The sequence below is a fragment of the Cervus elaphus genome, chromosome X, assembly GCF_910594005.1.
Source record: "Cervus elaphus chromosome X, mCerEla1.1, whole genome shotgun sequence".
NCBI classification, from domain to species: domain Eukaryota; kingdom Metazoa; phylum Chordata; class Mammalia; order Artiodactyla; family Cervidae; genus Cervus; species Cervus elaphus.
In genome coordinates this window covers 121923660-121937464 of record NC_057848.1, presented here as the reverse complement: position 1 = coordinate 121937464, position 13805 = coordinate 121923660, and the positions used below count along the sequence as shown (strand labels likewise).

General features: G+C 42.0%; 1 protein-coding gene and 1 non-coding gene across 2 annotated transcripts in view; one reads left to right on the top strand and one right to left on the bottom strand.

Moving 5' to 3' along the window:
* The first annotated feature begins 165 nt into the window (after positions 1–165).
* LOC122690037 (retinitis pigmentosa 1-like 1 protein) overlaps positions 166–13805 on the top strand; it is a 49311-nt gene continuing 35671 nt past the window's right edge. Inside the window, exons 1-3 of the mRNA XM_043896981.1 lie at positions 166–406; positions 9654–9792; positions 10197–10322. Of these exons, the coding sequence (XP_043752916.1) occupies positions 308–406; positions 9654–9792; positions 10197–10322 (364 nt within the window). The 5' untranslated portion in view covers positions 166–307. The remainder of the gene's footprint in view (positions 407–9653; positions 9793–10196; positions 10323–13805) is intronic.
* TRNAG-ACC lies at positions 4730–4801 on the bottom strand. Its single transcript has one exon. It is a non-coding gene; the product is annotated as a tRNA-Gly (tRNA).

Sequence of the window (13805 nt, the reverse complement as noted above, 5' to 3'; positions counted from 1 at the left end):
TCAGGTCCAGCTCTGCCATCCCAGTCCTGTAACGGCCAGCCAGCCAACTGGAACTGGGCAGGAGACGAAGCAGGGCGGGACTCGCGGGACTTCCGGCGCCTATCCGCGCCCCGGAAGAGCTCACTCCGGCGATCTCGCGGTGACCAATCAATGCCCAGCACTCTCCCTGACGCCAGACCCCAAACTGGCAGCCCAGCTCGCTCCGCAGCCGTCCCCCCTTGGATGTAACCATGTAGAAACGAAGGGGTGGAATTGGAAAAGTGACGAGGACAGCTGCCGCTTAATACCGGTGTCCACTCGGACTCGCATGCAGCGGGAAGCCGGAATGGAGCGAATGGGGATGGAGCCAGTGGTGCCATGGGTGCCTCCGCTAGGAACTCTGGTCGATGCCCGACGCGGGGTAAAGGTACTCTCTGTGTTGTCATAGGCCCTCTCCAATGGTACCTTCCAGACTGGGTGGTCTTACCGCTACCCCTGCGTGGTACATCCCAGGACCGAACTGTTTCATCTGGCGCGCCCCTTGGTGGTGAGCCTGGGGAACAGCCGATGTAGATGCCGGTGGACCGCTAGAGGGTGGATGATCCTCCAAGGGTGGAAAGGCAAAGTTAGATGAAAACCCCGCCGATTGCTGCAATCTTGGACTCAGAAAAATGTCTCCATAAACTGAAGATTACTTCTCTGTAGTGGCCACTATCATAACAGGAAGCATGGAAAGCATTTTCTGTGTGCTGGGCATTGTGCTTGTTTGTGCTTTCCTGTTTAATACAGAGCAGGTCTCAATGTAGAAAGCCAGCCACAGTCCCCCAGCAGGCAGGGGAGAGAAAGCTTCGGACTGGGATCTGAAGGTCTGGAGTGGGGAAGGCCTCTGTCGTTGACTGGGAGTAATATGTGAGAAGGACAACAGGACTTTCCATTCTGTTAGGAAAGGGGTCAACTCCGAGGGGACCCAAGGATACTGCATAGGTGAGATAAAGACCATGGCTTTGTCACCATCTTGTCACCCCTGAATATGTTTCCTAGCGGAATCCTCAGCCTGTCTAGCTATGCCTCTCTCAACAAGTTTAAATTTGCTTAATCATTCCGACATTCATTCATCCTCTCCACAGTTTCTGTCAAGCACAACTATGTGTGTTAGGAAAGAGAAAATCAACCTTGGCTTCATGGAACTTACATTGTGTTGGGGTCATACAGCCCCAAAAGATAATTTATCGGGTGTTCATAACGGCTATGGTTAACATTAAACCGGGATAGTGAAATAGAGGGGATGATATCTAGAAAGAGTGGCCAGGGATGTTCCTTCTAAGATCGTGACATTTGAGCAAAAGCCTAGAGGAGATGCCTATCTGGTAGAAAAGTGTCCCAGACAGAGTTAAGGCCAGTGGAAAAACTGGGGAGTGGAACTCAGTGTAGAGTGTATGAAAAGAATGAGGAGGGCTATGTGACTGTCACAGCATGATGGAGAGAGAGCCGGGAGATCCGAGGAGAGCCGTGATGAGGGGCGGGTCCCCTAGGGCCTTCTGCCATAGGGGGCACCTTGACCTGATCCACAGGAGGGTTCTTACCAGAGAAGCCCCCAGGGTTCTTTCAGAGGCTCAGATCACACAATGATTGTTGAGGAGCTCTAGATTCATCCCAGGAAATCCACAGACCCTCTGTAGTTGAACATGCCTTTCCTGGAATCCCCTACACTCAAGGGGAATCCCCCCTACTGCTCCCAGTGGAGACAGAGGAAGGACCCTCACGGTATGAGTGAGGTCACAGTCAGTCTCGTAAAGGCAAAAAAGGAGGATGTAACAGGCACAGAGATGGCAGAGAGAAAGACAAAGATAGAACATTGGAGAGGAACAGAGAGACTATTTCTAGCAGCAAAGGATTCCCAATTAGCACCCACCTATGGGCCCCATTGCTTTTTCGATGATCCCACAGATGTAGGCAATTTCATCTCTAGTTCCTCTGCCCTTTCTAAAACCAGCTTGAACATCTGGAAGTTCACAGTTTATGTATTGCTGAAGCCTGGCTTGGAGAATTTTGAGCATTACTTTACTATCGTGTGAGATGAGTGCAATTGTGCAGTAGTCTGAGCATTCTTTGGCGTTGCCTTTCTTTGGGTTTGGAATAAAAACTGACTTTTTCCAGTCCTGTGGGCACTGCTGAGTTTTCCAGATTTGGTGGCATATTGACTGCAGCACTTTCACAGCATCCTCTTTCAGGATTTGAAATAGCTCAACTGGAATTCCATCACCTCCACTAGCTTTGTTTGTAGTGATACTATTCCAAAGCCGTTGACTGTGTGCATCACAATAAACTGTGGAAAATTCTGAAAGAGATGGGAATAGCAGACCACCTGACCTGCCTCTTGAGAAGCCTGTATGCAGGTCAGGAAGCAACAGTTAGAACTGGACATGGAACAACAGACTGGTTCCAAATAGGAAAAGGAGTATGTCAAGGCTGTATATTGTCACTGCTTATTTAACTTATATGCAGAGCACATCATGAGAAACGCTGGGCTGGATGAAGCACAAGCTGGAATGAAGATTGCCGGGAGAAATATCAATAACCTCAGATATGCAGATGACACCACCCTTATGGCAGAAAGTGAAGAGGAACTAAAAAGCCTCTTGATGAAGTGAAAGAGGAGAGTGAAAAAGTTGGCTTAAAGCTCAACATTCAGGAAACTAAGATCATGGCATCTGGTTCCATCACTTCATAGCAAATAGATGGGGAAACAGTGGAAGCAGTGTCAGACTTTATTTTTTTGGGGGGCTCCAAAATCACTGCAGATGGTGACTGCAGCCATGAAATTAAAAGACGCTTACTGCTTGGAAGGAAAGTTATGACCAACCTAGACAGCATATTAAAAGCAGAGACTTTACTTTTCCAACAAAGATGCATCTAGTCAAGACTATGGTTTTTCCAGTGGTCATGTATGCATGTGAGAGTTGGACTGTGAAGAAAGCTGAGAGCTGAAAAATTTATGCTTTTGAACTGTGGTCTTAGAGAAGACTCTTGAGAGTCCCTTGGATTGCAAGGAGATCCAGCCAGTCCATCCTAAAGGAGATCAGTCCTGGGTGTTCATTGGAAGGACTGATGCTGAAGCTGAAACTCCAATACTTTGGCCACCTCATGCGAAGAGTTGACTCATTGGAAAAGATCCTGATGCTAGGAGGGATTAGGGGCAGGAGCAGAAGGGGACAATAGCGGATGAGATGGCTGGATGGCATCACCGACTCGATGGACATGAGTTTGAGTAAACTCCAGAAATTGGTGATGGACAGGGAGGACTGGCGTACTGTGGTTCACGGGGTTGCAAAGGGTCAGACACGACTGAGTTACTGAACTCAACTGAAGTGCTGGGCCCCCAGCCCTGCTACTGGATGAGGTACCTATCTCTACAGGAGAAAAGAAGCTGCTCCCCCTCCCTGCACCCCCCTCCCCACCAGGGACTTTCTCTAGGAAATGACTCAGTTGCCCGTGGCCTGGCTCTTAATCATACTGTCTTGGCACACATCAGGGTCCTCTGCCCTGTCAAGACATGGAGATGATCCAGTCACGGGGAGGCTCATGCTGTACACAGGGTCCCTCACAACCCCTCCAGCCCTGACTGCCCTCCTGCTGACCTCAGTTCCAATGAATGCTTTAATGGGGGAAAGAGAGGCAGGGATCGCTGCATTCGTGGTGGAGCCTCATGCAAATTGGTGAATGTGAAGTTTCTCCCCACCTGCTGGGAGGCTCACCTCTGTATTTTCCACCACCACATCCCCAAGGAATGTGCAGATTACATTTGATGCATCAGGTAAGCAGCTGGGTGTGTGATGGGGAGACACAGAACATATCCTGATAGTGAGACAGTCACGGGGTCCTTGTGGCCCTGTGCCAACGCCCCCCTCCCCCACTACCTGGCCAGGGTTCTGCTGAGTCTTCCCTGCCTCCTCCAAGGAGCCCAAGCCTGCATCCAGTTCCTCCTGTCCTTATGAGCCGAGACCTTCCATCTGCACTGAGCCTTGGGCTCCCATCTGCAGATGGTGGCCTCTTTGCTGTGGGTTGGGAAGATTGAGTGAGTGTGTGTTTTCTGTGGGTTCTGTGAGGTACTCAACTTTTCTTCCAATAAATTTGTTTTTGTTTTTGTTTTTTTCGAAGTTAACCTTGACTGACACCAAGGACTTGAGCTATTTTAGACTTTAGACCACTCATTTGGTACAATGAGTGAGAAGTAGGTAACTGACATTTACAGAAAAGGGGTGGGAGTGCGGTGAGGAATTTGGGCTTGGTTATCTGGCCTAATTTTGGCTTGATTATCTGGCCTAAGTCATGTTGAAAGCAGGGTTGGGAATTTGGCAGTCTATGAGTGCAGTGTTGAAATCATTTTTTAAATGGTCATGTAATATAGTAAACTGATGGCAATCATTAACTCTGGGAAGAGAAGGGATGAGGTGAGCAATGCACCTGGATATGTGGTTGGTAGGGTCTTTTAAAGCAAAAGATCCATGTCTTACAAGAGGACATCTAAGCAAAAATGACAAGAAGTTAGGTACTTTTGAGGGATGAATCAGTAGTATCTGGAATGAAATTCAATTTGAAAGCTGCTGCAGAATGGTGAAGGGAAAGGAAGGGATGTTGCTCAGTCGTGTCCGACTCTGTGCAACCCCATGGGCCCACCACGCTCCTCCGTCCATGGGATTTTCCAGGCAAGAGTACTGGAGTGGGTTGCCATTTCCTTCTCCAGAGGATCTTCCCAAATCAGGGATCGAACCTGGGTCTCCCGCATGGTAGGCAGACGCTTTACCATCTGAGCCACCAGGGAAATCCTGCAGAATGGTAGGAAGGGCCTAAAAATTTCAAAGATTGCAGGGTGGACTGTTTAATGAAAGGAAACCATCATCAATCCCTTAGGTGATCAGCTCAAGATTCACCTTGAAACCTCCAAAACCATGTTCCAAATTTATGTCTTATAGTCACAGTGCTCATTCATGTAGCTGGAGAAGTTGCAAATTTGGTTTCCAACTTCAGGGTGTGTTGCATTCATATCCTCACCAGATTTGTTATGTGGATGTTAAAGAATGAATTGGTAATATGGTTGTAGATGCAGCAGTTTTTATTGCAAACATTATGTTTGCTCATAGTCTTATGCTGCCATTTTTCTTTCCATCACATAAATTTAAAGCTTCTCATGTCTGTTTTTGTTTCTGGTGTTGATAACTAATTAAATTCCAGTACTTGGCTTTGAAAACTTCCTAACTCCTAGTAGGAGATCTCTCACTGTGGTAAGAAGTAGGAAATAGATGCAGAAAACAGAAATTATTCTGAATCATAACCTGTTCCTGTACTGGTTATTTTGAAGAAAGGATCCTGAGAGACAGAGTTCAGAGATATTTGTTTGGCAGGACCTGAGAAATTTATCTTTTACCCAAGAATGATCTGTAATTCTGATTGGTTGTCCTTCATAATAATTTCTTGCCCCTTTAGTACTATTTAAATAAATCTCTCTCTTTTTTGTAAGGTGCATATATTTGCGAGTTTCTCCTTTACCCAGAAGAGGAGCACTGACTCTCACATTTACTTGTCTGGCAGTAAAAAGAAAAAACAAAATAACCTATGACTGTTGAGGTTCTTCTTGAGATGAAGTTTGCGAGTCGATGCCTCGTTTAAAGTATCAGGACTAACTATATTATGGGAGGCTTTAGAAGACTTGAAGCATCTCCAGGCCCAAACCCAAATGAACCTTCCTTGGTAGCCTGAACATGTCTTCTTCCCTTGTGTGATGAGGTTGTTCCTACCTTGGCGGAGTTTGCTGATGTACTATCTTGTAAGGAAATCTCTAGTCTCTTCGTGTCTTGACATTCCCTATTGCCTTTAAACCTATAACTATAGTGGATCCCACTCGGGGGAAGTGTGGTTATAAGGTTATATCTTGTAGTTAGAGTTAACATATAGAAAAAGAACTAGAGGTACTTGCTAGTTTGCATCTCATTGTCTGGGTAATATACTTGGAAAAGGATTCTGGGGAACCACTCACTGACCAAGGAAGGAAAGATACTTTGGATCAGGAGACTGTTATCAATATGAGTGTGCCTAAGAGAGGATCTAGATTAAATGTAGTGGGTCAGTCAGATGATTATTTTGACTCCTTACATTATCACATCGTACTCCTCAATATACCAACATCTGTGGTGTTACTGAATGCTTTGTACAATGTCATAGTACCTTGCTCGATACTAGTCCTGAACAAAGAAATTGTTTTATAACCCGTGTGGAATTACTGATCTTATTTTAGAATATATCTTATTATCCAGAAGCAGTTAGTTTTGTACAATATCTGAATAATTTACTGAAGTTCCAGCGATAGCATCTTTTTAGCAACTAACAAGTCTCCCTCTCTCGCATAGAATGTAGTCACAGACCTATAGTTATTTTTGTTTCATTTTGTTATTTCATTTTAACTCTGCTTGGGCCTTTGTGTCAATTTGTAGGCTCCACTGTTTAGTCTCTGTTCCTGCTCACTCCCCTGCTGCTCCTCTCTGATCCTTTGGACTGTTTTCTCTTCCACCCTTCACCCCCATCCTATTCCTGTATGATGTGATGTTTGATATGCTGCTACTTTGGCTGCTGTTTGCTGTTCAGTGTTTATACCAAGGCAAAGCTCTTTGCTTCACCCCTTTTAAATCTGTTCAGTTTTGTTGTTGAATATACCAGCACAGGGTGTATAGTTTCCTAAGACTATTGCAAAACAAGAACTGACTTAGAGAAACTCTAGGAATAAACTAACTACCCTGCCTTCCAAGTCAAATGATCAGGAGAATGGGGTCGTTAATATCAATGGTGATACTTTGCAGATAAGTGCTTAGCTGCATGCCAAGGTGAAGCTAAAGACCAGTAGCAGCATCTTGGAGTCCTGTTATCAAGGAGCCTCCCTTGATGGACTAGAGCTGGAAACACTTTTCCCACTGAGGCACAGAGGAGGAATCTGCTGAGTCCACTTGGACCAGGGGCCCTCAGGTGAGGGAAGGCCAGATCATGAAACGTAAACATTTGTCCCCCGTAATTTGGGGGGTCAAGGCACCTTAGCTTTCTCACTAAAGATCAAAGTGGGGCAAATTCTTTGCCCAGAAAGGAACCCCACATCCCTCCACTCCCCAAATTTGCTTTCCTTTGAAGAAGCATTCGGACACCAGTGAGGACTATCAAGTGTTGAGCACAGTTGGGTCTCCTAAGAAAGTGGGAATGATAAAGCTGCTGTGTGTGCGCCATTTCTGCACCTGAAACCCAGACTGCCTGGAGGATAAAGGACTGAAGAATATGATGCCACCTGAAAGAAGGGCGTGTTGGGTTGCAGTTTGTGGGAGGCAAAGCTTGGGAAGCTGCTTGAGAATTAAAACTTGGCTTCTAGGGCTTGTTGGCCTCCACAGAGCAAGAGCGAAAAAACTCCTAATAAGTATGAAAATTCCAGTTATCATAGAATAAAAAGAAGAATATGCTCCTGGAGAAGAGTGAAGAAGTAGCTACAGAAGGAATGAAAAGGCTAAGCCAAAGTGGAAACAATGCCCAGCTGTGGATGTGTCTGGTGGTGAAAGTAAAGTCCGATGCTAAAAGAACAATATGGCATAAGAGCCAGAGGTGTAGTCAGAGAAATCAGTTACCGGTTCAGAGATTTAAATGTGCAGTGCTCCAAGCAATAAAAGGAAACAGAGGTATGCATTTATGTGTTTATTCCATGGAAGTGAGTAAAGCCATTGCCAGCATGACGGAAAACCCAGAAACAGAGAAGGGAATGGTTCATCAAAACATGTATAAAAATAGGTATTAAAAACAGCAATGTCTAGTTCTGTCATGAGTGTCTTTCTGAGACACATTCTCCACTAAGGGTAACCTGGGACTACCTATCACCACAGTTTGTGGATGCATAAGAAAGACTGCACTGGAAGGAAATAAACACAGTCTTCAAGCCCCTCTTCTCATCCTCCGGAGACTCTGTGGTTCCAGGACTCTACCTCAGTAGCCGGAAATCCTCAACCTGCACTGCACTCGCCCAACACAGGGAGCATGCGCAGGGCGTGCGCTCCCCTTGGCGCACATGAAGCTTGGTGCCCAGACGCCTTACTGAGCGCGTTCTGTGAGGAGTGTTGGGCCTCAGACGGACGTGTTTATTCAGTCCCGGTTCTTTCTGACTACTTGAGATGCACCAGGTAGGTCCACAGATCTGTCCTGTCTGGAGGTTAATTGTGCGTGTGTGTGAGGGGGAGGCGGCGAGTTTCGGCCGGGTCGGGCGGTGGGATCTGGGGCCTTTGAGGAGGAGGCCCTCTGAGGAGGAAGGCCTTCGAGGTCGTCATCTTACTCCTCACAGGTGTCGCGATGCCATAGTTCTTGTCTTGGTGGCAGGAGAGGAAGGGCGGTGGGCAGAGGAGGGCAGGGGGTCAGATGGCGGTGGGAGGAGACTTGCGGGTGCTATTTGAGATATCTGGTTCATGGGGGCCCTGGAACTGACGACATAGCATAGAATCCGGGGCCTACAGTGGGACCTTGGGCAGGGGGCGGGGTGGGCGATTAAGGAAAGGTCTAGAAACCGGACCGCGGTGGGGTTGTGAGTGTATCGCGAGTTTTGTGGTAAGGTGTCGAGAAGTGGGCGGTTGCTCTGTATGCAGACTCACCTCAGCCACAGACACTGAGAAAATCCCCATAGTCAGGCTGTAAAGACTGACCCTTTCTTCGTGTTCCAATGGAATTCCAAGGAAGTTGGGGAAAATAGGACTGGTGAATAGGAGTGTGACAAAAGCAATAGTCCCGAATTTTTAAATTCCTAGCAGTATTTCACTAAATATCTTCATGATGGAGAATTCTGTTGTGAAATCACACTTCCTCACAAAAATTCTGGCTTCCTGTGTACCTTAAGGTGATTTCTCTGCCAGCTTAGTAAAGACACAAATGGCTTTGTAACCAACTGTGTTTGGTGTAATTTCAATGCATGTACACTCATACTTAACCAGAGTTTTCTTTTGAAAGTAGTTTCACATTTAAAAAAAACAATAAGTCAACATTTGGTCATAAAAGTGCTCAAATATAGCTGTACTCTTAAATACATTTTCTAAATCACAATATTCTACTTTCAGGGAGAAATATGAGTGGGCAAGTGCCATCAACATTGGGACCTACAGGTCAAGATTCCTCCCAGTTGGATGCACCTGTGGTTGTGAGTATTTTACCATTTGATGCTTTCTATTCGCACAAATTTATTTTTGAGGAAATGATGTTAAATAGTACAGAGGCAGTGGTAATGGTCTTCCATGCTGATAAAGGGTAACAGTTTGTCTTAGGAAGGAACACTGATCCAGATATATTACAGTCTGGCATTGCCTGGATGAGTATACTGTGAAATTCCCTGGAAATGTGCTCAGTGACTTTCTTCACCTGCTTATTAACAACAGATTGCATACTTCCATCCCAACATAGATTTAAATAGCTTGCAAAGTCTTTCTGGGTAATTCTTATGGGAGCTAACTCTTCTCTTGTGGAAAGAGTAACTTTATTAAAAGTAAGTACATAGAATTGTGTTGGAAAAATGTTAGATTTACTTATGATCAGATATAGCTGTGAATTATGTATATTTATGTTATTAGAGGTATTAACAACAAAATGTTTTATTTGCATGCACACTCTCCTAGGACCAGCAGCCCAGTGTTGAGCAACCTCAACAAGGAGAACCACCAGCTGAGATTCAGGCTATCACACCTGGAAAGGAGGAAGTAAACGGAGAGGATCCAGTGAATCATAATGAAGAGAAGGGGAAGGATGCCTCTCGAGGTAAAGTGCATGTGTGCATCATGCCTTAAGACATAACCAGTAAGAACAGGAAAAGAAACATTAGAAAAGGACTTCAGACAGTTCCTAAAAATCAGAGGAGTGTATAGTTTGCAGGTTAATGTTGTCGCTCAAATTTTCCCTTGTTTTCAAGACAAAGAGAGGGGGCAACTAAGTTGTCTGAGGACATCCCTAGGAAAGGAAAATGGTAATAACTTTCGGAAAATTCTGCTTTCCTTTTTCTCCAGCAAAACATTCCTGGAATATTTCTCCTGAGTTCTTATTCATCACATTTTTACCATACTAGCCTAAGGCTTTTAATTTATAACACTGAGGGAATGAATTTTATCATTCCCTTGTTTATATTGTATGCTTTACAGCTGAATTGATGAATTTTTTTTTTAAAGTTTCTGACCTGGAAACTGATCTCCAGGATTTGGCTGAGGCAAAGACTGGGGGTGAAGGTGGAGATGGTCCTGATGTCAAGGAGGAGATTGCATCAAATAGAGAGCCTGTTGAAATGCCAGAAGCAGGTATGTCATCCATTCAGAAAGTAATTTATGTGGTTTCTGTTTTTCAGAATATTATATCTTTAATGCTATAGAGGAAGCATTGCTATTACTTTAATAACAGGGTTCACATATTCTTTGAAAGATAGTTCAGACCCCAGATGCAAAGAAACAGATAGGATCAAGGCTATATCGAATTGAAAATATGAAAACATTTTCTTCTCTTGAGTATAAGTACTTTAAGCAGCAACTAATAATTTTCAGGTTCTTTTATAATTTCTGCTTGTAACAAATATGGAATGCATTTGTAATAAGTAAATATCAGTTTATTTGAAATACGCTCAGGCATTCAAGTAGGTTCTAATACCAGCTTGAAAATAATGTGTGTGATTCTGTGAAATCCCTAACTCCCAAACTCAACTTTACTCATATCAGTTGTGAATTCAGAACAGATAAACTAAAATGCTAATTTTTCACTGCTAATTTTTGTATTCTCTGGTTCTTTTCGATGGAATGCATACAAGAATACTGTTTTTCATGATTTATTTATCATAAAATATCATCTTGAGTCAAGTTATAGCAGGTGAATTGCAATTTCATTACTACTTAAGAAGATGAGCCAACATTCTGCTTGATGTTTGTTAAATTCTGTCAAATTCTTAATTCTATAGCTCTTAAAAAAGTAGTTGCAGTTTAAAATCGTTTCCACAATGAAGCATGAAATGACTGAACAATGAAATGGCAAAAGATAGAAAGATAGTCTAGTTTCCTGTTTCTGTGGCTGATCAAGTTGAGAGAGTGCATGTCGTCAGTGATAAGGCAGGTGTGAGTAAGATACATATGCTAAGCACACCACCTGCCCCCACTTTCAGTCTGTTTCTTTGTCTGTTTGTTTGCTTATTTTATTTGGAGGATAATCACTTTACAACACTGTGATTTTTTTTGCCATACATTCCACTGTCGTTCTTAAAGAACTAATAATAATCTGAGCCTTGTGATATAATCATCTCTAACCATATCAAATAGGTTCGTTTTCCTCTTTGATACATCAGTTTAAAGAGTTTTGAAGGGCAAAGTCTGTAACTCTAGTTCTTCCCGCGTAATCAACTTAGCATCTTTCATATACGTGTTTTCCAAATTTCTGACAATTAGTTGCATGGTTCTGACTTTAAAGGAAGAACTTTATGGTTAGGGAAGAATTTCCTGTGTATTAGCCTTCTAGATATTTTCACTGTACATTTTTGTTCCATTTCATTAGAGCATTTAGACAAAAATACAGGTTTCAGACTACTTTCAAGTAACTACAGAACATGATTAAAATGTTCTCATAGAAAAATCTTAGCCTTAAATATGTGTGGTATTTAAAAAGAAAAATACATAATTTACAAAGTACACAAATATAAATTCCTACATCCAATATAAAAGGTAAGAAAAAGAGCAACTGAATAAACCTAAGGGAAAAAGAAAATGACACCTAATAAAAGATGGGTGTGAATTGTTAGGAAGAGGAAACTAAATTCAACTAATAAATAAAGACAATGTACTAGTTTACATAATTTTTTAACACATATATATACATTTTTTAATACTCTTTTCCATTGTGATTTATCACAGGAGATTGGACATAGTTCCCTGTGCTGTATAGTAGGACCTTGTTGTTTATCCATTCTGAATGTAATAGTTTGTATCTGCCAACCCCAAATTGCCAGTCCATTCCTCTCAGTTTACATAATTGTGAAGAAAATGGACAAAGCCCAAGTATACATAATTAGAAATATGAACAAGACCCTAACAGTTAGTATCTTACAGAATTAAATCAGTATAATCTGGAACTCAGATATTTTCAGAATATTGATGAAATGGCTAGTAGGGTAGAAAAACAAATATTATTTAACATACCCCACAGTAACTAAATAGCTAAACATCACAAATACCCTGGGTGAACTTTTGAAATTGGTCAGAGTTGTCTCCAAAAGCCATTTTCATTTAGAAACAAACAAAGAAAAAACCCGCTTTTCCAGATTTTCTTTCTGTCTTCCTACTTGCTTTTCTCTCTCACTCATACTCCCTCTTGCTGTCTGTTTTCTTTTCTTCTTTCCTTTCTTTCCTTCTTTTTTTTGGTGTGGCTGTGAGAAACAGTCCTATTTCTGCTTCACATTTTGATGTCACCATGTCGCCAGTGATAGTAATGACTTAAAATTTGTGTCACCGTATAATTTATTATACCAACTGGAGTGCTTTCCAGGGTGAAAAGAAACATTTAGAATTACACGAGGGCCACAAGTAAAATGGGGGACAAATGTTTAACCGACTTAAAACAACCATATCAGGGATAAACTAGAACAAATGACAATTTCTACACTTTTCCACAGTAGAGAAGAAACACATGTAATACTGGCCTTTTTATTTACTTCACTTAAGCAGTAACAGAGATGACAACTGTTTGGCTGTTCTATATTCAGAATATTATTTCAAACCAACACATTTAAATGATAATTTGGGGGGAATTTTTGTTTTTTTGTGTGTATTTTGGTTTTGTTAAGGTGTTTTTTGTTGTTAAATGTTTTACTAAAAGTGTACACAGTTTTGCCTTCCACTGAAAACTACCTTCTAATAGGTTTAAATGATGTCATTTATTCTGAACACAGTGTCTTTGTTTTCCTGGGTAGCTGGGAAGACTAGTGTGGTTTTAAAATACTGGTAATATGTTTGAAAAGTCTATAAAATCTCGAGAGGATTAACTGAAGGTAAGCCAAAGGGTCACCCTTAGTGTTCTTGTTTTAGTCCATTTTATAAAACTGTAGTGAACTTTGTATACCTCTCCTATCATCGAAATAAAATTCTGCTAAGTAACTTTAATGTTATGTTTATATTATAGGTGAAGGGCAACCATTTGCTTGAAAGAAGTTAAACTGAAACCATCTATGCTGGTCTTATATTGTGTGTTTGACTGTTACAGTTCTGTCAATAAAGTTTCTTTTTCTACTTGCATACTTTTTTTGTTAAATTTATCGCTGGGTATTTAATGTTATTGAAAGTTCATGGTGTGTGATTTTTATTGTCTAGTTGAGCATGTATGTAGAGTTAGAATGTCTGTATATAGATTTTCTGTCCAAGAATTCCTCTCTATATGCATATTAATTCCAAAACTTTATATCTAGATTCGCTTTTCAAAATATACTATTATATTTCTACATTAACAATTTGTACTGCCTTAAGCCTTATATCTTTTCTCATTTTGCAGCACTAAACAAACCTAGCCAGAATAGTCTTGACTAAAACAGGTGATACTCGGCATTTTTCCTGGTTGGAAGTGAAAAATTTTCTCCATTTCAACCTGTTTACTTTGCTTTTTTGTAGGTATACTTTTTCAGAGGAAGTTCCATTCTATTCCTAGTTTGCTGTCTTGAATGTAGGTTAATTTTCATCAAACACATATAATGCATCAATTGAGATGATCATAGAATTGTTTTCCCTCCATTTTTCTATTAATGCTGTGAATTACAT